At 36.9% G+C, this 24,500-nt stretch overlaps 1 protein-coding gene across 1 annotated transcript; it reads left to right on the top strand.

The window, feature by feature from the left end:
* Window positions 1-1,189: 1,189 nt before the first annotated feature.
* Window positions 1,190-22,923, top strand: LOC130425530 (uncharacterized). Its single transcript, XM_056751747.1, has 17 exons — window positions 1,190-1,495; window positions 4,028-4,372; window positions 4,981-5,337; window positions 8,593-8,691; window positions 8,910-9,245; window positions 9,773-10,111; window positions 11,650-11,736; window positions 11,935-12,027; window positions 12,217-12,288; window positions 13,103-13,216; window positions 16,984-17,067; window positions 17,330-17,428; window positions 17,583-17,666; window positions 19,002-19,097; window positions 20,229-20,327; window positions 21,107-21,185; window positions 21,626-22,923. Exons 1-16 carry the CDS (start codon window positions 1,444-1,446, stop codon window positions 21,136-21,138), a joined length of 2,388 nt encoding a protein of 795 aa, XP_056607725.1. The 5' UTR covers window positions 1,190-1,443; the 3' UTR covers window positions 21,139-21,185; window positions 21,626-22,923.
* Window positions 22,924-24,500: the final 1,577 nt, after the last annotated feature.

Genomic DNA, 24,500 nt, shown 5'->3' with positions numbered 1-24,500 from the left:
TGCAGTAATGTATTCAGTATTGTGGTATATTTAATTAAATCTCTTTATATTTACAGACATTATAAGAAGATGGATTGACTCTTCAAGTATTAATATACAAGTTACTGTTTTTACAGTATTATTTTATTCAAGTAAGTAATAAAAATAAATGCACTGTGATTGTTGACTGAAAATTATAAACTTTATAATGCTTCAGTGTGTATTTTCATGTACATTTTATTTCTGTTTATTTCTACATTTATTTTTATTACTGCAATACACTATTGGTAGTTGGTACTACATGTGTGCCATTATCATTTGTTTCTGTGTATTTGTGACAGTTCTTTTTAGACACGCAATACAGTATACAGAAGCTGATAAAGTGATGATCGAAGTTCTCTTTGTTTTATTGCTTCTGTTGTGTCTCATTAAAGTCATTAAAGATAAGAAAATTAAGATATTTGATACAGATATTTAGTCTTTCCATTTTTAAAGCTTATGAACATTATTATGCTTATGTAAGTAATGGTAGTAAGTTTTTCACAAATTCAGTGACAATTAGTTTAGTCCATTTTAAGTCTTTTTGTTTTCTCCTTTGTTAGATGATGTTTACCTAATGCAGAAATTTTTGGTTTTTACTATGAATTTTGTAATAATGGTTTAAAAACATGGTAATGCAGAAAAAGTCAAGCAGTGTTCAGACAAGGTGTGGAGTTCTCCCTTTACTTCAATTTACTTCTGTTTTACAGTTTTGGAGCTGCTAAAAGAGGTAAAGTTTATTTTCTCCTCACACATAAAAATTATGTCTAATAATAAGCAAAGTAACAACAATTTATTTCCTCACTACTCGAAACAATTGTATGACATATGTACTTATTCTTGTTTTTATATTTAACAAATATTTGAAAAGAAACATCAACCGTCATAGGACCTCAACTGGGCAGGGCTTTCTAAATTGCTGCCTGAATAAAATATTGTCATGAAAACGTTTGTAAATATGATAGATAATACAGTTAAATGTTCCCCAATTTTGAAAATATTAATTTATATTTCTTATAAACAAAAAACCTACCCTGTTCTTCTTTCCTGCGTTCGATATACATGTAACGGCAGAACCGAGGAACAGTGCCGAGCAATGCATTATGGGAACAGTAGTTTGTAGAATCTTTGAGACTGTATATTTGTTTTCTCTCGTGTTGTGTAGGTTTTGGTGTATAATATGGTAAAGTTAGTCTACTGTGCTCATTATGCTTTTTTTGTGGTGCCTTTTTTTTCACTAAATTAACATTTCCTGATCTTTTTACCAACCCCGCCACTGCGACAATTTAAAAGAGAAAGTAAAAGTCACTGAAAGTGAAAGCTGATGTGCCGACATCTGAGGGACATGATCGTACATCAGCAAATTATTTTTTACGACAATTTATAGCAGAAGCTATTATTTAGTCTAATTTTGTATATTTAAGGATGTTTCTGCATTATTTGTTTTTAATATCAATATTGCTGAGGATCGCAGAGGGTGAGTGATACTTAAGACAAGACGCTACCGAGCTCACGGGTTCTCTCTAAAAACAACGACGTTTTAAATGAGTATTTAACGTATTTGCAAACTATGTTTTTTAGATTCTTTTTAAACGAACCCACTGTGGTTAAATGTGCTTCTCTGTTTTATTTTTATTTTATTTACGGACTGTTGAAGCTGGACGACATGTGTAAGCCATAATAATAGACAAAAGGAACTGCTGTCTGTATTTTAGATAAATAATAAATTGCAAACCATATAAAATACACACTCTTTATCACGAAGACCAATTAAAGGCCTTTACGTAACTTCCGCCGCTAGAGGGCACACAATTTCGAAATCAAAACTAGCTAAGAAATCATCTTCCACAAGCATTGTCCCCCAAACCAGATTGAATCAGAATAGGCCTGTGTTGGAAGATTTTGACAAGTGCGAAATAAAAAATGTTTAGGAAGTCTAAGGAAGTTAACTTAAAAATTGTAAATGAGATTTGTCCGACAAACTAATATTGAAAGTTTAGACCATGTTTTCTTTCTTTGTGATTCGGTTAAACCTTTTTGGAAAGATGTACAGTGCTTACAATCCAAAGATTCATGTTTGGGATTTTGGAGAAAACAAACATTTAGATTTTTTTATTAGCTTTTTGGTTTGTATGGCAAAGTTTTTCATTCATTAATGAAGGTTGTTTAAATCAAAACACAACTTCAAGCAGTGGTTAAATGATAAAAAGCAATTGTATAAAACATTTAAATGGGATAACTATATAAAAGCCTTTACTTTGATTTCACTTTTTGAGGAATATAAGCTAATTTGAATAGGCCTCTCTCTTTTTTCCCAATACTTTCTTTCTTTCTTTCATTCTGATTTCTATTTATTTATTTTTTTCTCAATTTTGTATTTTCTTTGTTCAGTACTGGTATGCTCAACCAAAGATACTCATTTGTATATATATATTGTGTTAAGATTTTATGCCTTTTTTGTTTGCTGGGACATTTTTTATATTTTAATAAAATGAAAACTAAAGGAATTTCAAATCAAATGAGCCAGTATTTTATTCACAATAGAACATAGATAACATAACAAATGTTTAAACTGAGAAATTTTACAATTTTATTCACAAAATGAGCTCATTTAAAATGTAATCACAATTATATTGTATATTTGATAAAATTTATAAAAATAAAACAGTTTTAGGAATTTTTCACTTGATAACATGATTTTAATGTTATTATTATGAAGTGTACGCATTAGACGTAAATGAATTTAATACAATAGGTTATTCCTGCTATCAACCTAACAACACCTGTAAATCTCAGATTAATTATTGCTTTTCCCTGATTCACTTAGAAAATTTGCATCTGACCTTGAACACCTTTAACTGATCATTAATTAAAATGAAAATAAGTTGTTCGAATAAGGAATAATAAAGCATACTGGAAATTTAACTCCGATTTGTTTAAAAATGAATAATATTGTGCATGGAAAGTGAAAGTGACCTATTTGTCAGGTTTGGTGACCCATACCCGAAATGTGACCTCATCAGATTAAAATTTCAGTTAAAATATTACAATGGTTAAAAGAAGGGAAGAATTTTGCGTTGCAAGCTGAATTGGATGATCTCTACTGCAAAATAGCTCAAGGTGCATTTGTAAGGTCCTGAGCAAAGTGGATTGAAGGAGAAATAAAAATTCATTATATTTCTTTAATTTAGTGAAGAGAAAACATTAACAATATGTATCTAGTTTCATTATTAAGGGAGTAGAATGTAAAGATGCTAAAAGTATTTATGTTTCACAATAATATAGATCCACATACTTTCAGTCAGATTCAATGAATTGTTTTATAAAATAAAAGACTTTTATAAAATTGGCGACTCGTTTAAAGTTTTGTGAGTTAGATCTAAGAATAGAGGAGTTAGATGAGCTGTGCACAACGTAATTTTATAGGTTCTTTTGCAAAGAAATTGGGTGTTTGTTGGTCGGTCCTTTTCTAGAATGAAAGGAAACAATTAATGACTACAATGAAACAAGGCCTAGTAATACTTTTTCCCAAACATTGAGAATATAAAAGACTATTGGATAATCTAAGACATGTCACCCATCTAAACACAAGCTGCTAGAATGAAAACAGGTTTCCCAAATCATAAACGAAACTCAGTCTGACTTCCTTAGTGGAAGGTCCTTACAAAATAACATACATTTAGTCCTATAGATTTAATTGATAACAGTGACACATTGATAGATCACATTGAAAAAACAAAGCCTTTGATTACTACAGCTCAAAGAAATATTGCGATGATTGATCTCTTCATAATGCAATAACCTGCATTTACAAAATAAGAATAAAACATATTACTTACTAAAATAAAAAACATTTTTACCACATATTAAGGGTGTGGCAATCTAAAATAATGTTTTATTTATAACAGATTCAGTTTCTTAACTAAAATTGCCCTTGCAAACAGCAAAGTGTTGAATGTGTGCTTTTGAATAAACCTTTAATATTCAATTCATAGTTTTTTTGTTTTAGGGTTTACAGTGAAGGGTCCGTCAGGTCCTCTGGTTGTTCCTCTGGGAGGTTCAGTTCTTCTGCCCTGTTCTGTTGATTCACTCTCATCACTGAAGGATCTGGAGGTGGAATGGAAAAGATCAGACTCACAGACTCTCATTCATCTGTATCAGGATGGAGATATTAGACCAGAAGTCCAGAATGAGGATTATCATGATAGAGCTCATTTCTTCACTGACAACATTAAACAGGGAAACTTCTCCCTACTGTTGAAGAATGTGAGACCAGAAGATGAAGGACAATACACATGTAAAGTTCTCAGTGGACAAGCTTCTGGTGAAACTGTGGTGGAGATTAAAGCTGTTGGTGAGGTTTTATAATACAAGTTTATGCGTAATTATTAATACGATTTTTGAAATTGTAATTTTTTTTTTCATGATCCTGCCTCGCCTTGTTATGCTTTTTTATTGTCCCATGTATTTTTTGTGGAAGTGCATGTGCATGGCTTGTTTTGACATACCATGCACTCTCCGGTCTCGTCTCTGTTCCCACCTTCTTGTTTCCTCATTAATTATCTTATAATGGTTTCATGCCCCTCACCTCTTCTCTATTTAATGCCCTTGTGTTTTCTGTCTTGTGCTGGTTCATTTTGCTTTGTACTCCGTGGAAGACGTTGCATCATTTTCATGCGCTGATAAGGTATATTCTTCTTGTGAAGTCGAGTAAGTCTAGTTTATATCAAGTGTTGTTTTAGTCTAGTCCAGTGAGTTTATTATTTCCTGTTTAGTTGCTTTATTACCATCACCCTGTTCCTGGTTGTTTTACCCCCTCGTGGGTTTTTTGCATTGTGTTTGTCTAATTAAAGTCATTGTTTCCCACCATCTTTCTGTCTGCGCCTGGGTTCCCTTCAGCGCTCTTGACCTTTTTTTGTATAATTAAAAAATGACTGTATTCTAATTGACATATTCTTTCAGAGCGTCTTACTGTGTCTGGATCAGATAAGTCTTTATCAGCTTATGTGGGTGAAGACGTGACTCTAGACTGCTCTGTGGACTCTCACATCCAACCTGAAGACATTGAAGAGGTTTCATGGAAGAAAACGGATAAAGATGAACACATACTGGTTCTGCTCTATCAAAACCACAAGATTCATCCAGAAGCATCAGACGCGCAATACAGACACAGAGTTGAGTTCTTCAATGATGAAATCCACAGAGGAAACTTCTCTCTCAGACTGAAGAGAGTCAGAACTGAAGATAAAGGAGAATACATGTGTCAAGTGTTTGCTGGACGATTATCAGACAACACAACTGTTATACTAAAACAACTGGGTGAGAAAAACAACCGTTAAAAGTAAAACAAACTCATTTTTAAATAGTTGTTTAATGGAGTTGTGAGTGTGACAAGCTCTGAAATGAATATATATATATATATATATATGTATATATAGTGCACGTTTTGCTGTTGTGCGATCTGTTTTCATTACTTAAGAAACAACGCCAATTACTACACAAAGTATGCACTTACTGTGAGATACAAGTTACGGTACACCTTGCCCGGCCATTCAAAGACAACAGTGATTTTCCATCCGCGTAAACACAGGCTAGACTGACGGGTTTCAATGTTTGTGTGCATTTTTCTCATCCGTTTCAGCGCCTCATGCATGCAGAAGTTTTTTCGGCCACTGAACAGCACCTGACATTATCTTGAAAACATTCACAATCAAATCTCTTGGAAAACCGACCATCTGTCTCTTACTATATGCAATGTAAGCATAGAACACATGTTTAAATAGCTTGAAGGGTTTCTCTGACTCTATGATGAGAAATGAGGGTTCAGTCAGTGGAGGAAGGAGGATTGACAGTGTGATATGATCGCTTTCCCCTCATCACACCCAGTTTAAGCGTGTAACTTCGAAGTTGTTTGGGGTTTTATGACTAAAAATGTGATTTATAAATACAAGGAATTTGTTTTGGTGACAGGAGCATCCAGTACACAGAATCAGCAACAACAGTACACAGAGACCATAACACAGTAGAAGACAGTACACAGATGATTTAAATAAGGGCCTATGGGTATAAAAAATTAGGAAATACAATACAATGAACATAAGGGCAGGGGAGCACCAATGATCTTTTCAGAAGTGCGAATCGTCCTCTGTAGTCTTCTGATGTCTGACTTTGTGGCTGAGCCAAACCAGACAGGGAGGGATGTGCAGAGGACAGACTGCTGAGTAAAACTGTTTTAATAGAGTTTGTGGTAGGTTGAACTTCTTCAGCTGATGTAAGAAGTACAACCTCTGCTGGGCTTTTTTTAGCAATGGAGCCAATGTGATTGTCCCACTTCAGGTCCTGAGAGATGGTGGTGCACAGGAACCTGAATGACTCCACTGCTGCCACTGTGCTGTTCATAATGCTGACAGGGGGGAGTACAGGGGGGTTCCTCCTGAAGTCCACAATCGTCTTCACTGTTTTAAGCGTGTTCAGCTCCAAGTTGTTATGACTGCACCAGACAGACAGCTGCTCGACCTCCTGTCTGTAAGCAGATTCATCACCATGGTGATCCACTGACAGATTGAGCGGGGAACATTTACATTTACATTTAGTCATTTAGCAGACGCTTTTATCCAAAGCGACTTACAAGTGGGGTAGATAATGGAAGCAATTAGGACAGCATAAGTACAACAAAAGCATAAGTGCAATCAAAAAGAAGACTAGTCTCATATAGCCTAACACAGTATACGGAACCATTCATTCATACATTTTTTTTTTTAAGAGTAGAGTAGAGAAGAAAAGAGTCAGAACAGATCAGTCAGATGTTGGCGGAAGAGATGTGTTTTCAGGCGTTTCTTAAAGATGGCTACAGAATCTGCAGATCTTGTAGCAGCGGGCAGATCATTCCACATAGGTGGAACAGATCCGGAGAAGGTGCGCGAGAGAGATTTTTTACCTTTATGGGATGGCACCACTACGCTTTGCAGAGCGTAGGGATCTGGCGGGTACATTAGCGATTTAAGATAAGGTGGTGCCGAACCAGTAGTGGTCTTGTAGGCCAGGAGCAAAGTCTTGAATTTGATGCGAGCAACTACGGGAAGCCAATGTAGCTTAATGAGTAGAGGAGTGACGTGTGCTCTCTTTGGTTCATTAAAGATAACTCTTGCCGCAGCGTTCGGCTGGCAAGCTGAGATGCGTGCAGAGACAGTCGGATCGTCAGGGCGAAAAGACACGCAGAGTTGAGTATCATCCGCATAGCAGTGATAGGAAAAGCCATGTTTCCTAATGACAGAGCCAAGGGATGTCATGTATACAGAGAATAGCAACGGACCAAGCACTGAGCCCTGAGGTACACCTGTGTCGAGATGATGGGACTCCGACACCTCACCTCTCCGAGATACTCTAAAGGACCTACCCGAGATGTAAGACCTGAACCATTGTAGCACCATTCCAGAGACCCCCATTGCCTTGAGGGTGGACAGGATGATGTGATGGTTACAGATAGGAACAGATAGCTGGGTTAACTTTGTCTGGAGCAGTGATGACATGATGGTGTTGAAAGCCGAGCTGAAGACCACAAACAGGATCCTTACATAGGTCCTTGGTCTATCCAGATGTTTCAGCACAAAATGCAGCCCCATGTTAACTGCATCTCAACAGATCTGTTTGCTCTTGTCCAGTTAGGGTTCTGTGATGTCCTTCAGATAAGACAATACCAGTCTCTCGAATGACTTCATGACCACAGATGTGAGAGTGATGGATCTGTAGTCATTCAGTCCTGTGATTTGAGGTTTCTTTGGGATGGGTATTATGGTGGAGCGCTTGAAACAGGAAAGAAACATGCACTGCACCTGGAGCACTTCCGACTACAATGTTAAATAAAATGTCTAAATAATCAAAAACCGGTAAAAGATCAGATGGTTTGTGGTGCCCAATGTTCAGCAGTTCATATCTTGTGAAACTGATTGTATGGGAAAAACATAAAACAGGACAAGCTAACAAAAGCATTAAAACAACTGGAGAGCTCCACACCGAGGGAGCCATCTGAGGCGCCATCTTGGATAGAAAATCTTGGATAGAAATTAAACCATTGTGACTATGTAAAACTAATAAATAATATCGCAAAGCTCTGCTAGCACTATGCAAAAGCCCATAGAGAAAACCAGCTCTTTATAAAAAGATGCAGCTGTAAGAAAGCAGAAAGCATATTTTTTTTCAATTACTGCCTGTTAGTTGAGTTTGTGACAAAACATTTTGCAGTGTTTACACAGAGTTTATTACTGCAAAATATAATTCATTCAAATAGAAGTTTAATTTGTTTTAAAAAGTATGTTGATTTTAAAATGCCCACATTTTTGCATTTTGTGTTTTTAGGGTGAATACAATATTATTCCCCCCCCATACATTTCATTATTGAGGATTTCTTTAAAAAAAATCTAATGGATCTAATGACATGTTTTACAAAATTGTGCTCTCTGTGTGAATACGGTGTGATGTATTGACATTTAGTTTGTGTAAAATTTATTTCTGCACTTATGACATTCGTAAGACAACATTCATTATATCTAGTGTGTGTTTTTGTGTGTGTTACAGGTTTCTCTTCTTTACACATAATGGTGTTGATTCTCTGTATTTTCGCATGTGGATCTGCTCTTCTGTTCTTCTCTCTTATCTACTGCAGACCACAAACAGGTATGTTTACATGAAACATTCTCCACTTCAGTGAGTTACACGTCATTTGTTTTGACAAAAAAGACACCTGAGACAATTTGACTACTGAAGTCCACAGTTCTAAATCTACAGTCCTAATGAACAATTAAACACATGAAACATTTCCGTGATTATTATGTAAAAATAGATGTTATTTTCCAAACTATTTTTTCATTAAAATGAAATGACATCTCTTGCAGGGCTCCATCTGGAAGGTTATTATTGGGTTCCTCTGGGAGCTTCAGCGGTTCTGCCGTGTTTCAATAACAAATACTTACCAGCAGATGTAAAGAAGGTGAAATGGAGTAAATCCGGTTTAAAGGATCCATTGTGTGTATTTGAAGATGGAGAGGTTCAGCATCCAGCAAGTTTTTCTGATAGAGCAAATTTCCTCTGTGGTGACTTCACACTTGGAAATTTCTCTCTACTGTTGAAGAATGTGAGAACTGAAGATAAGGGACGATACACATGTACAGTTCACAGTGGACACAGATCTGTGTTGTCAGTCAGTGTAAATTTGGAATATTATGAAGATGGTAAGTCTGCAGATATTTAAACAGATCATTCTGTAACTTAAAGAACATGAGTATTCACTGTGGGGATCCAGACAGTAAAACAAATTTAATTTTGTCTACTTATAAATGTTGCCGTATACAGCACTGTAGTATGAAAGAGTGAAATGTGAGTTTGTATGTTTGGACAGTAGATGTTTTCTCTGTTGTCATCTTGTGATGTTGTTGAGATGAGGATGTGTTTGTGTGTGCTTATGTTGGATATCTGAAAGTTAAACTGAACCAGTGAAGAAGTTGATCTGACCCTGAGCAGCCTTCATTTGACTGAAAAAGCTTTAATCTTTGCGATAATTTTCATATAAGCACATTTGCTCGAAGTTCTGTAACAAATCTCAATCTTTCTCTAAATTGTAGAGTAGCAGATGCTTCAATAAGGATGATATTGTTCAGTATATACAGCAGTGTTAACATCATATTGTCAGAGGAGTAAACATTATTGTGTAATATTTTTATTTTATTTTAAATGATCTTACATTGAATGTCTTTTTCAGGTTCAGATGTCAGAGTGGATTATTCATGGAGTATGGTTGTTCCTCTGGGAGCTTCGGTACTTTTGCCCTGTGTTAATGACAAACCCTTAACAGCAGAAGGACTGAAGGTGGAATGGAAAAAATCTGACTCTGAAAGTCCAATGTTTGTTTATCAAGACGAGAGATCCAAGAGTTATTCTGGCAGAGCTCATTTCTCCACTGACGACATTAAACATGGAATTTTCTCTCTCCTGTTGAAGAATGTGACAGCTCAAGATGAAGGAGAATACACATGTGAAGTCTACAGGGGAAAATGTAATGTGTTGTCTGTCACCACAACATTGGAACTGAGACTACTAGGTAAGCCACAGATAAATATGGAATAGATTATTGTTGGTTCAATAAATACATGAGTTGAATTTATTTTGTGTTTGTCTATGTGTGCATTGTGGTTCTTAGTTTGATAGGAGAAAGTTTTTGGTTGTACGGTTATACTGTTATAATTGTTGGGTAGGTTTTGGACCTGCTATTGGTTATTTTTCCTTTTTTCATTTTGAGTGGTTATTCAGTGTGGGGTTATGCTTTAGTTCACCTGCGGCTGATGTTGTCAATGGGATCATTGGAGTTGTTCTTGTGATTCAGTGGGTGTTGCAGTCCGTAGCGGAGATTGATAACACCTGGGCGTGCCGTTTTCTCTCCAAATAAAAAGAACGTCTTTCTTTCCCTCGAGAGCCCCCGACCTCCCATGCATAGTTTTTGTTACGCTGCTTCTTTGACGGTTTTTGTTTTGGATTTTTAATTGTTTATAAAATAAATGTGTTAAATGTTAAGCCAAAATTCTGCATATTCTCTTTTATTTTGTCACAATCTTTTTATTAATTCATAGCATCTCCATGTTGAAAAAAACAGTATGGGTTAGTTATGTTTTGATGCTGGTTTGTGCTGGTTTAAGCTTGTCGTGTGCTTGTTTAAGATGAACCTAAACTGGTCATGCACAGGTCCTTAGCTGGTTTAAGACGGTTCCTCACCAGCTGAAACAAGTTTAGGACCAAATGTAGTGGATTCAATGAGGAACAATATTATTTAAAACTTTTCTTCATTAAATATGTAAAAATTATCATGAGCTTTGATCAAAATTATAAGTCATACGTTCTCCACCACCCTTTCCTCAACTCCATAAAGAGAATTTGAGCAGCTTTCTTGGAAGCTCTTCTCTTGTTGTGGTATCCAAATGTCACAATGAAGCGCTCTTTTATTTCCATCTGATGCACAAATCTTATGGAAATGATGCTTGCTCTGTATGGAAGATCACAGTGGTTCCATCAAGTGAAATTGAAAAAAATGGATGCATCCTTGATTTCACTTACAAACATACAAAGCAAGGGCTGCTATGATTTCATTCTGTGTGCGATTTGAAAGAAGAGACACTTGTGGTCGTTTCTTTGATAACTTTTCTTCTGACTCAAAATGGAGTTGTAATTGTAATGCAATTCCCTTACTAAACATTTAATGTATTTACATTCTTACAACTACTATGATTTATACACATTTTCGGAATATTATTTAACGTCTTAATGTGTATCGTGTGAAGCTGTGTGAGTCTGTCTGATTTTACAGGTGCTTAGTGCTTAATTTCTGATAAATCAGATACAGTGAATTTATAAAAAAAATGTCACATTGTCTAAGAATTTATTCAATTTAAAACTAAATGGCACCTTTAAGTACGTCTTAACATATTTTGCGTGTGTGCGTGAGCGCATGTAACACAAATGAATCAACATCAGTCTTGCTACTCATGATGCATCTAGATTTGATCTTCTGTTAAGGTGTTTAGACTACATTTAACCAATTTGTATTAACCAATTAACCAATGTTTGTATTTATGATTATCTTTCTAGACAGAGTTCTTCGTCTTCAGATGTTTCTGGTTGTTTGTCCAAATCTCATCATGTTTTTTGCTTTTGTCTTCTGGGGTGTTTCTGAAGGTCAGTGTTTATAATCTTCATATCACTTAATCTGTTTCACATCACTGGGTAATACTTTTGAAACATTGTTCAACAGTGTTCAACCTTAATTTTGTCATTCTGTTAATGTTTTATGTAATGTAAAGTATTTCCATACTTGTAACATTTTTTTTTTGTTTATACACCAGCGAATTGTGATTATATGTGTTTGTGTTTCAGGATCTGTGTATGAGACAGTCTTCTCCTGTGCTCTTTATGTTCTTAGACCTCTCATGCTGCTTTTTGTGGCTCCATATAAAGAACAGTTTAAAGGTATGATTCATTTCTTTATCAGGAAAGATCAAATAAATCATGAAATCCAGATATTCTTCACATCTTTGTCAGTGATTTTCCACTGACTTTTTTTAAATACAATTCTTATTAAATTAGAATGTCAATTTCAATGTTTTCTGCTTACATGATATCATTTTTTAATCATGACATATTTTATCATCTTTACAGGCACAATCAAAACACTTTTAAATTGGAGTTTGAATACATATTATATTTCTTTCACAACTGTTCTTTATTCAGGTAAGCGAATGCAAATACCACTTAGCACTTATTATCGTGTTTTTGTGGATGTGTTAAGTGTCATTTGCAGTAGCCTATAGTCGAAATGTTCTGTAAAATACAGGAACAAAATGTTTCTTCGTCAGACTCGGGCTCAAACTGATAAGGTCAAATCCCCTCAATGTCTATCTATCTATACACTGTATATAATATCCAACCACCTATAAACCGTAATCTAGCAATGATGGTATGCATTACATTTGCAACAAATGAATGTCAACAACTTTTAATAAAAAATAAGCAGACCACAAAACGAAAGTAAAATATCGTCAGACAAACATAATACAACATAACATAAAATCCAGGCCTGGTCCTCTCTCGTCCTACACTCCTATAACTCGTCCTTTAATGCTTCCGATCTCCTTCGTTAGAGATACCGATGCAACACACAGCTCACTCTCATTATCACTCGCATCACGGCCTCACGTCGTTCTCTCACGGCTCTCGTTACGAAGCGTTTGACCAATCACAGCAGACTATACCATCAAACCAATCACATGACACGAGGCTAGCGGATAGGAGGGGATTAGACGGATGAATCGCAGAACGAATCATTTGAGAGTCAGTCAAAAAGTAAGGTTATTATAACTACTATAATTACGACATAATAGTGTTTTTACACCTTCTGTGAACATAAAGTGTTGTTGGAAACTCCATAAACCAAAGTAAGACCTTAAAAATCACATGTTACTTACTCTTTAAATTTGTTTAATGGTTTTTTAATTCTGGTGTATACATATGTTTTAGCTGTGCTGATGTTTTTTATCTTTTCCAGTTCTTATCAAACCCGCATTGGAGAAAAGTCTGAATTACTCTGCATTTGATAGAGTCATGACAATTGTGCTTTTTATAATAGTGCTTCTTTTATGCCTCGCCTACATCATTTACAGTAAGTATTTTTCTGTGATACCTTCCATTACACCAGTTTGTCGTAATTATGTAGTAATTATGTCGTACATTTTGTCGTAATTTATAACACATGTTATAAAATCATGCTTTATTAAATGAAATTGTCTGTGTTTGAAACAATATAAAGGCACTAATAAAATTGTCACACAATTTCTTTAGCAACATACTGTTGGTGATCATAGACAGTGAATGGCACAGTTAAACCATAAAATTCAATACGGTGTCCTAACTTTTTCATATGAACTTAGTCTTTATTTCCAGTAAAACATGAATTTAAATAATAGTGTTTCTCTTTGATGATGCTGATATTGATAAAACAATGGTTCTTACCATGTTTTCCTATATGTATTGACATTAATTCACAACACTTTAATACTTTAATACACATTATTGTTGTGTTTTTCTGATACAACGTTGTGTGAAATCTCTGGGAAAATCAGTGATCAGCTAAGAGCTATATTTGGTCTTGTGGCTGCTGTAATCTTTTATGTTCTACCATCATTACAATTCGTCCTTCTTTTCTTCACATTCGCATCAGCAAGAGGAGGTGAGATCACCTTCATTAACAATGAATTCATCATGAGAAACAAAGAAGGAACAAATAATCTTTAAAATAAAATAAAATCAAATGAAAAAACGGTCCTGAAGATATTTTAGAGACTCAGAACTCATGGTGATTCTAAAGCCAAATATCTTTTGATAACACTAAAGTATAATATGAACAGCATGAATGATTCACTTGAAGTTGCACATGAAAAAGTAAATTAAGTTTGAAATGTAAGTTAGGTAGGATCTATTTACGACACACAAACATTTAGATGAACAGAACTTCATAAATCTTTACAATCTTACGTTTTTCTTATTTCTGCAATACTACGTTTATCATCATTCGATTATCAATAGATTAATAAAAATCTGTCTACACACTGGATGTGACCGGTGCGACATGACACCACACATGGCTTTTTCTAATGGGATTGTCACGCCACGGCCAATTTTATTGTGTTTTGTCGTGTCACATCCTGCAGCATCCAGTGTCAGTCCAAGGAAAATCTTAAGAGAAATGTGTAAAATTGTCCATTTACAACTCATCAAATTAATTCATCCTCTTAATTTATGTGAAGGAAAATTATTTCCATTAGGTTAAACTCTTACTCTTACCAGCCACAACATTAAATCACTGTAGCATTACGTTTTTCAGCAATTTGAGCTACAGTACAGTAGTTCTTCTGTGTGATCGGTCCATTCGGGCTAGACTTCACTACTAATGTACATCAATAACACCCAGGGCACTCATGAGCCTGTCATCGGTTCACCGGTTGTCCTTTCTTGCACCACTTTTGACAGGTACTAACAATTCTAAGAGCACACAAGACTTACTGTTTTGGATGATCTGACCCCAATTAAAAATCACATTAATCTTACTTAGTTCCCCTGCTTGCCTTATTTCTACTGGCTGCCTATTATATCCCACCCATGCACAGGTGCTCTTATAACCATGTAATCAATGTTATTCATCTCACCTGTCAGAGTCCACTATTACTCCTGTCCACTCTTGAAAACATCTACAAGGGGTAGGTGTGCCTCAGAACTGAAACATGAAGCCTAGTCTGACAAACGGTTTCTTTTAGATCATGTGGACAGATGTGTGTGTGTGTGGATAACATACAGATCAGTTTGCACCAGGACACACTCTAGGAAGAAGACAGGCCAGTGGAGGATGTGTGATGCTCTGGGCAATCTTTGGGGAAACCTTTGTTCCCTTTCTGTCGTTCTCTCGACTCCATGTTGTGTCAACAGGATGGGGTTTGACTTGAGAACCTATCCTCTCTGAATGACTTGAAATGGCCAATGAAATTTGCGAATGAAATTTGCATTCATTCACCTTTTCGCATCTCATGCTGATGACACCTGCCTCTACTGCTGGATCTTACGACGTGATCAGCGGATTGTCCCTTCTCTCAGCAACTTCCCCTGGGCGTCTCGGCAGAAAACTAGAAGCGTCAAACAGAGCAAATTTCTCCAGCCTGGCATGTCCCGCTGTGCTCTTGGGTGCAACGCACTCATTGAGGAGGGGGGCGGACACAGTGCGGGCTTGACGTATCCACGAACGCTGCCTCAGCATGCCGGAGACCCAGACATATAAGGCAGACTGCGATCCAGACGTTGCGTTCACGGTTGGCTGTGTTCTCTAGGGAATCAGCCACGAACTCGCCTGCTTCCTGTTCCGCCCTGTTCTGCCGTGATAGCCTTGCGTGATGATGATATGTCGCTTACAGCATTGGAGAGCGACCTCTTGGGATGAGTCATTCCTGACGGGATGAACCCAGGGAGATCGAGACCACCAACAGGCCAGACCCCAGCCTCTCCATCACTGGCCAGTCGGACTGGGCGGTCCCTGCCCCGGCCCATCAACAGCTGGGCCCTTGCACCCCCATTCTCACAGCCGCTCTCACCCTCAACAGGACAGTGTTCAGCAACCCGACATTGCGTCACATCGGGCATACTCGGCAGCCATCAGCACTCTCAGTCCGATGGTTCGATGAGCTGCACAATCGCCGGCCAGGTAAGTCAGCAGAGCCACTCTCTTTCCTGGGGGCCTCCCCACGGTGAAGGAGTCGTACTGCTATTCATCAAACCACCCCCCGTGGGGTCGATGAAGCAGATCTAACCCTGAGTCCCCCTGTCTCGGTCCCTGTGAGCCTTGTTGGCCCTTTCGAGGGATGGGCATATCAGTACGGGGTCCTCCCCTTTGGTTTCTCCCTGTCTCCCTCAGGAAGCAGGGTGTGCACATACTCAACTATCTTGACGACTGGCTCATCTTGGGACACTCGCAAGATTTGTTGTGTACACACAGAGACCGCTCGCATTGAGGGCACACTCTATGGGGTGTGGCCTCCTCGTGGGCACTGGCTCAAGGCGCCTCTCTGGCAGACATATGTAGAGCTGTGCGTTTTACAGCCCCCGCTTGAAACCGGTATCAGCCTGAGTCTTACATGTTACCACCAGGTGAGACCGGCAGTCGGTGAGGCGTACGCCTGCGAAACAGAGACATTCATAACACTCATGTAGATACTCTACCTTCCCAAACAATTTTGCAGGCCATGTACACCAATCAATACAATGGTGTTCTCTGATGGACGTGGTCTCTTTCAGCAGGACAAATATACTCCTGCCGCACTACATATATTGTTCAGGAATGGTTTGAGAAACATTATGAAGTGTTCAAAGTGTTGTCCTGGACTCCAAAATCCCCAGATCTCGATCCGTGTGCAAATATGGAATGTGACGTATCAACAAATATGATCCATTGAAGTCCAATCTCGTAACTGTCAGGACATGAAAGACCTGCAGCTAATGTCATGGTGTCAGATACCACAAGATGCGTTCAGAGGTCTTGAAAAGTTTATGCCTGGACACATCCGAGTTACTCCGGCAAACCAGGGGTATATAGATGATATTATGTAGGTGGTTATAATGTTGTGACTGACAGTTTATGGTTTAAACATTTAACTCCTAATCCTGTATAAGATTATTGGCTTGTCAACTGAAATTGACCCTCTCAATTGATGTTGCTTTTTGTCCAAGTGATTCTATTATATTCATAATATATTATATACGTGTGGAGTTGTGGATTACTGTAAATACAATATAAGTGATCCTCTTGCATTTAAACTGATGTGTCATCTGTGTGTCTGTCAGTAAAGTCCAGCATGTATCTTAATAGAATTGCTTTGCTGTTGTCAGGTTCCTTCATTGTTGCACTTTTACCTGTCATAACATCAGTGACCAGATACAATTGGAATATTGTGTGTGGGGACGATTTGGGCTGTAAGTGTGAATTTTTATCTGATCCCTGTTATAAATTCAGAAATAGTTAAATGATTATATATTAAATTGCATGTGTCATTAGCGTTCATGAATCTTTGATTTTGGATGTTGAGTTCAATAAAACTAGAAATATTTCCAGCTCCATTATTTCAGCATGATCATATATGTTTATTTGCTTTGGACATGTGTGAGATAATGATTTTAAAGGGTCTTTTCTTTCTATTGTTGCAGTTTAACTCAGTTAATGTTTTTTGTTTTTCAGGTTCACCTTTGGTCATGAGATTAATGTGGATGATTTTAATGTGTTTCATGAATTCAGTGCTGATCTATTTCTACATCGTAGCACTGCAAAGTGAGAAAGGTAAGATCATGTTTTTAAAACGTTAGGAACAAAAAACTTTGTAAGTAGCTTAACATTCTCCACATTTGTCTCTTGTTTAAAACAAGTGGCAAAATAAATCTTTTTTAAATGTAATAATGAATGTGATGGTATTGTTTTAATTCTCTGTGTACAGATCTTGTTGGATGGGCCTGTACGATTGGATTTCTACAACTAATATGGACGGCTTGGAATTGTTTATACTCATTTCAGGATTGGGGTACAGTATTAACAATCTGCTTTGGTGTCCTCTGTATATTGTTTTATCGATTATCAGCTCTCTTTATTGTCTACAAAACCCTTATGGTTTTTACATCTTGTTAACATATTAATCATTTGCTCTCATTGTGCTCTCCTTCACCAATGAATCTGTTGCAGGAGACATTTTCTACGTGTGTGTTTGTGTGTAAATGTTAGTGTTAATGCTTTGACTACCAATCAACTTTTGAGGACATGAAATGTACAATTGTGAAAGTATTCACTCCCCATTCATTGCACAAAACATTGTTCCATATGAAATTATTGCCGTATTTTTCGTCAGTCAAGTTTTGTTTATTCTGGATTGCATTATTTCCATTTTAATGACGCAATCCCAAATCACTAAAACAAGAGAAAAAAACAGAAACATAAGACAACTACATTGAGATTAAACAAATATTGAAAAATAATTTGGGTGTAAAAATGTGGGTTGCTCTAACTAGATTGCGTTGGTCATCACGGGAATGAGATATTCCATCGTGTTTTAAATATATGCCTTGTTAGTAAATCACCTGCAGAAATGTCCATTCCCATCAGTGCTTTTTTTAAATTGCGCTCTCTCGATATTTTGCCACTAGAGTGAGATGAGGAGGACTGTGGGCTTGTGTTTTTTTTTGAAGACAAGACATGCTGATGTGTTCTGGATCAGCTAAAGAGACTAGTTATGTTGTCTGGAAGACCGCTCATTAAAGCGTTTCAGCAGTCAAGTCTAAATATAACCTAAGCGTAGACGAGGAGCTGCGTATTATAGTCAAACAGGAATCAGTCTTATTATTCTGATATAATAAAGCATAAACCTGCAGATAGAGTATCTATGAAGCTTCAAAAAGGATGATTTACAATTATCACAAACTAACTCCATGTATGAATTTTATTGGCATACAAAACGCTTTGATAGAACAAAAACAATGTTAATTCGTGAAAGTATGTGAGTGTAGCAAAATAAGCAGTTTCTAGGCCTGTACTTATTCCCACACGTGTGGTCTTTTCACTCGCAAGAAATAAATACTCTATACACAGTAAGTATATAATATACAATACAATATATAATAAATGTTCCCTTGCATAAAGCTTTGTTCATCTAAAGATGAAGTGATAAAAACGTGTGGGTATTGGGATCAGCCCTCAGGTAGATCTCTCGTGAGTAAAAGTGTTCACGTGTGAACAAGTAAACACTCAACAACTACAGAAGTCAGGCTCTGTCTATTGTCATTGTAGGAACAAGAGTGTGATTTGTATTTGAAGGCAGTCAAACATTGTAATTTTAATGATGACATCAAATCGTGTTCGTTTACAGGTTTCAGCCGTATTACCATCGTGTATGTGTTTGGATCAGTTGGTGTTATTTTAATCAGCGCTGTTGGACTGATGACTGAGCTGACACTGAAAACTCGTGAGTAAATGCAACACTTTATACTGTACTTTATTTTATATATTTTTATTTATGTAGTATTTAGTTAAACTAGAAGAACATATTTTCACAGCTTATAAGATCCAATCTAAATTATAATAAACTTTCAATATACAGATAAAGGTATGTGGACACCTGCCTTACAACTAAAACAGGTTTGGCTATTTCAGTAATTTGGGGACAAATGTATGTTCTAGAAAATGGGCATGCTCCTTTGTGTGGATGGGAGTAAATCCCTGCGACCATGTTTATTTCTGGGCACACGCCATTGCCGTTCTGTAGTTCCGTTCCTGTAATAGTTCGCGAGTCGGACTCGTGACCAGAAGGTTGTCGGTTCGATTCTCAGGGCCGGCGGGTAACGACTGAGGTGCGCTTGAGCGAGGCACCTTACCGCTACTTGCTCCCCAGGCGCTGCAGTGATAGCTGCCCACTGCTCCGGGTGTACGTGTGTTCACCACTTGCTGTGCGTGTGTTCACTACTCACTGGATGTGTTTTTTGAGATGTACCTACATGTATTTAAAATTAGGCCCCATATTTAAGAAACCATTTCAGCTTCAAGACAGGATTATGGACGCTGTGCAAACTAGCATCTTTTAAAAATCATAATGTGCAAGAATGTAGAGGTAAGATAGACAATATGTGTTTAAATTAAGCTCGCACCCTTGTTGCATTGATAACTTATAAGAAGTTTGAACTGTATAGTAAAAGTCAAAACGACATAATGCTTTATATTGTAAGTGTTTAATCTTGATTTGTAGAAGTACGGTTCGCACGGTTCACTAATGTGTCATTAAAGCAGCGTGAGTGGAACCGAACTGAACAACTTCTGCTTTAGTGACATATTTAGTCGTCCATCATATGAAAGTGAAAGTAAAAGTGACCTGTTTGTCAGGTATGGTGACCCATACCCGAAATGTGCTTTTAAACCATCACAGGGACGTAACAATGAAATGAACAGGTTTGCCAATTATGTGTTTTAGGTGTGTTGCTGTGTTAAGAGTTTAGGAGAAATGTTTGGAGAAATGAAAAAATGTTCATAGCAATTGTAAAAAACTGTTAAAGATAGTGAAGAAATTGTGTCCAGTCTAATACATATTCATTGTTATTTTCAGTTAATGGAGAAGGTCTAGTGGGGGATCTGAGGATCATCGTGTTTTCCTCTGAAAGTCTCCTCACTGTATCTGTGCTGATTATGATTATTCTCGCACCCTGTGAGTACAAACTGAACTTCTTCCATTCTTCTCATATTTGTGTTTTGAGTAAGTGATCTTTATGGCCATATACGTATCTGTGTAAACACTTGTAAACACATTTTACACACTAGTCCTCTTAGAAAATAAATATTTAGTTGAAGATTTAGTTGAAGTGTCTTAAGTCAAACATGAGGATTCATGTACACTGGTAAAATTATATTCAGACGAGTGTCATTGACCGCTGCCTGCAATTGGGTTCTTCCCTCACCCCGCATTCCCTGACAGACGAGTATCTGTTTTATTAAATATTTTTCTGATTGTGGGCAATCAGAACAAACATAAAAACAAATGTTTGTGAATTTGTTTTCATTCAGTAGCTGCTGTTTGTGTTAGAGCAGATGTACAAACACGAAGTTTCTGTCAATCTCATTTTAATCTTGACTACCTATAGATGCTATTGCATACTTTGTTTATTCGAAGAGTCTTAAGTTTGATCACATGTATAAAAGACAGATACAGCACGATGGACTTATTGCATGTAGACTCCAGACATACATATAGATTACATATAGTTTAGGAATATGTATTTACTATGGGCTGTTGCTTAATGTGAAACCTAATCGTAATGTCAAAAGTTTCAAAAGGATAAGGCCCAACTCATAATATAAGAGCATCATGTTAAATGAAATAGTGTTTTACTTTCATTAGCTGTACAAAGTTTTAATAAGAATACAGCTTTACAAAACTGTCCCAAAGCATGATGTGTATTTATTGTAAATGTTTATCGTGTACGGCAGGTAATTACCACGAGGATTCCAGCAATGTGTAAGAAAGCTGCAACTGCTGAATGAGTCCAGAATGAATCAGTGCTCTCAGGTTAGTGTCATATATAAGATTGGACATAATATATGCACATATTTTCATAATTAAAACATTTTCAAAAGGAGAGAGAGTGCATTAAACAGTGGGTCTCAGTCCTGATCTTGGAGACCTGAACTTCTTTAACACAAACCAATCCAATTCTGCTATGCAACCTGTCTTGTTTTTGCTTGACTCTCATTCTTAATTAAAATATTCATACTTCCCTTCTATAAACAGTAGTATGCAAAAGCATTCAATGAGTCAAACTGGTGATAACTAATGGTATTTTTTTACATAATAATGTAATAACACTTGTTACAAGTAAGGAAAGAGTTATAAAGTCATGAAGTATTTTTAGATAAGGAGTACATCTGTGCAATGCTGGAAACTCCAGGTGAAGGACGGAGTGGCTGTTGTGCGTGTTGTTGTTTATATTTGTCTTGTTTCGAACTCAGACTACAACAGAATCTCCAGCCGCTGAATCAAACCAGTAACAAGAATCTCATGAAATGATCCTCTAAAGAACAAACAAGAGAATGATAGAAGTTAAGAAGAAACTCACAAACATGAAAGATGATCATATACCAGATCTAGTATCACTAACACACTGATTATTGAAAACTCTTAGGATGGACTTTGAGTTCTGTGTTGTTTTTCATTTGTACTGAGAGTCATTATCCGTATGCATGATATCAAATGCTTGACCTCTTTAAACCTTGAAAAAAACTGTTATAACTAAACATGACATACTAGGTTATATGAAGTTCAGAGCACTTTTATCAGGCTCCTACATTTACTTTCAACAATACCAGTTATTTCAGACTGTGCAGAGGTTTTTACAGTGTATCTGTTTTTTTGATAACTCTGACACTTACAGACCTGTTGGACAGCTGAAGTTGGTTTTAAAGGGGTCATATGGCTCGTATACATGTAATTCTGTGTCTTTCATGTATTATAAGATGCTCCTGCATGTATTAGACACAATTGCAAATATTTAAGTGTCAGAACAAAAAATGCATTCCATCTAAAAGCAAAAGCTCACCCAGACCTCCCTGAACCGTCTCGTGTAACCACACCCCCACAAATCTACATCAGTTCGTGGTATAAGGTGGGTGTACTTGTCAGTACAATTGCTTTTGAACCTGATGTTCCAAATATGGTTAGAGGCATCGCATTTCCGTCACACGCTTGCAGTATTCAACCAATCACTATGCACTGGTTAACTGGCCAATCATAGCACACCTCGCTTTTCAGTGCGATGAGCTTTGTAAAACATCTGTGTTTTTCAGAGAGGTTGGGCAAAAGAGGAGATACAAACATGCACAGTATCGTGGTTTTAAACATAAATTGTGTATGCACATTGTATTACATCTAATACAAATGATAATATTGGATTTAGCCGTGTCATACAGCCCCTTTAATTGTACATTAATCTAACGCTATGGTTGCGGCAGCTCTATGTAAATGCTACTGTTGCGCGGCACAAATTTTGCTGTCCCGTCTGTCCAACCCTTAAATAACATAAAGGGGTGGATCACTGGTGGCCAAGTCGGCGGTTTGTTTACTGTGAGTGACTTCCTGATGGATGCTCCCCACTTCCGTTTAGTATTTGTCTCTATGTTTCAAACATACATATTCACATTTAATGACCGAGCAAATACACACTTCTTAAATGTATTTTGCATGAACTGTATGTATTTAAGTGTATGTTTAGCATTGTAGCTCTATAAATAAAGGAATGCTTAACAAGACATCAGCTGTTTCGCTACATGACATACCAGAACACAGATAATCCACTCTGCATGGCCGTGGATGATGTGATTGATTACTGTACAGTATATGTATTTTGTTTAGTGATTGTTTTCAATATAAATCAAATTGGGTATATATAGAACATGGATATAGTAAAGAAAACTGTATTTAATATATGATTGTTATATAATTGCTCAACTTTATGACAATTCATTGTAAATCATAATTATTGAACTAAATAAGTCCCCGTGTACCGGAAGTTGCGATCGTTTTTACTTGGAACAGAATTTCTAAGGAGGAAAGTAGTGGGGATGGCTTTCATCTTTCTCTGTGACTTAATTGAATGTCTAAAAACAGCCGTTGCATATTGAAATGGAACTGGCTGAAGACTGACAGTTGAAGGGGAGGAGTTAACGGATGAAGCGCCAACATACTTCACCTAAAACAAATTATTACAGGAGTGAAGTGCATTTTCAGATTTCAACTAAGGGTTGTGAGGACTCACAAATTTTAAAAAGAGCTGCAATAATTCTTGAAAAAATTGGCATTGTCCTTTTTTATTTCACTGGGACTATGGTAATTATAAAATATCGGAGGCCATATCTTCTTCCAACAGCCCAAAAGGGTTCATATGACACCCCTTTTCATCTCTCTCCACTGGCTACCGGTTGAAGCCCGTATCAGATTCAAGTCACTAATTCTTGCCTACAGGGGTATCACTGGATCTGCACCGCTTACTTTCACATCCTCCTGCACTCCTACACCCCATAAAGATCCCTGCGTTCAGCAAACCAGCGGGGTCTTGAATTGCCTTCCCGGTCTGGTCAACCACATCTCTCACAACATTCAAAAACTACTTAAAACACATCTCTTCTGTGAATACTTGACAGACAAATGAAAAAAAAAAATTAAACAGGTAGTGGTCTAGCTATTGTTGAAACCAGTAACTCTGTATTGGCACCTAATGTATTATGGCTCCTGTATGACATATTGCTTATTGCTCCCTAAACTCTTTGCAAGTTGCTTTGGATAAAAGCCTCTGCTAAATGACTAAATGTAAATGTAAATATATCACTTCCCAATCATGAAATGGCTCTCACTAAATCTTTGGTGTTTCGAGTCTTACGAAACCTCTGCCTTAACCCGCACCCTAACCTTACTCCATCCATCTAAAAAAAACGGTTGCATGATGACATTAGACTTCGAAACACCAAGGATTTAGTGAAAGCAATCATGAAATAGCAGATGACATTATGCTGCGGTTGCAGGAACTCTGAACTGACCAAAGTCGAGCAGCACACTGCATGTATCAGGATCAGAAAGAGCTTTATTGCCAGTGTGCTTTGACACACAAGGAATTTGTCTTAGTGACAGAAGCTTCCAGTGCTCATACAGGTTAACAAGTGACAAGGCACAAGTAAGAAGAGGTGGAATAAATATGGGAGAGAAAATACACATTTGACAAAAAGGACAATATAACATGGACTCATTACACATAAAGTGAAACATTTCAAGGCTTTATTTCTTGAAATTTGAAACCCCAAATTCAGTGTCTCAGAAAATTAGAATGTTACATAA

The sequence above is a fragment of the Triplophysa dalaica genome, chromosome 7 (genome assembly GCF_015846415.1).
Source record: "Triplophysa dalaica isolate WHDGS20190420 chromosome 7, ASM1584641v1, whole genome shotgun sequence".
Lineage (NCBI taxonomy): Eukaryota > Metazoa > Chordata > Actinopteri > Cypriniformes > Nemacheilidae > Triplophysa > Triplophysa dalaica.
The sequence above is the reverse complement of the archived record's forward strand: the minus strand, read 5'-3'. Positions and strand labels throughout refer to the sequence as shown.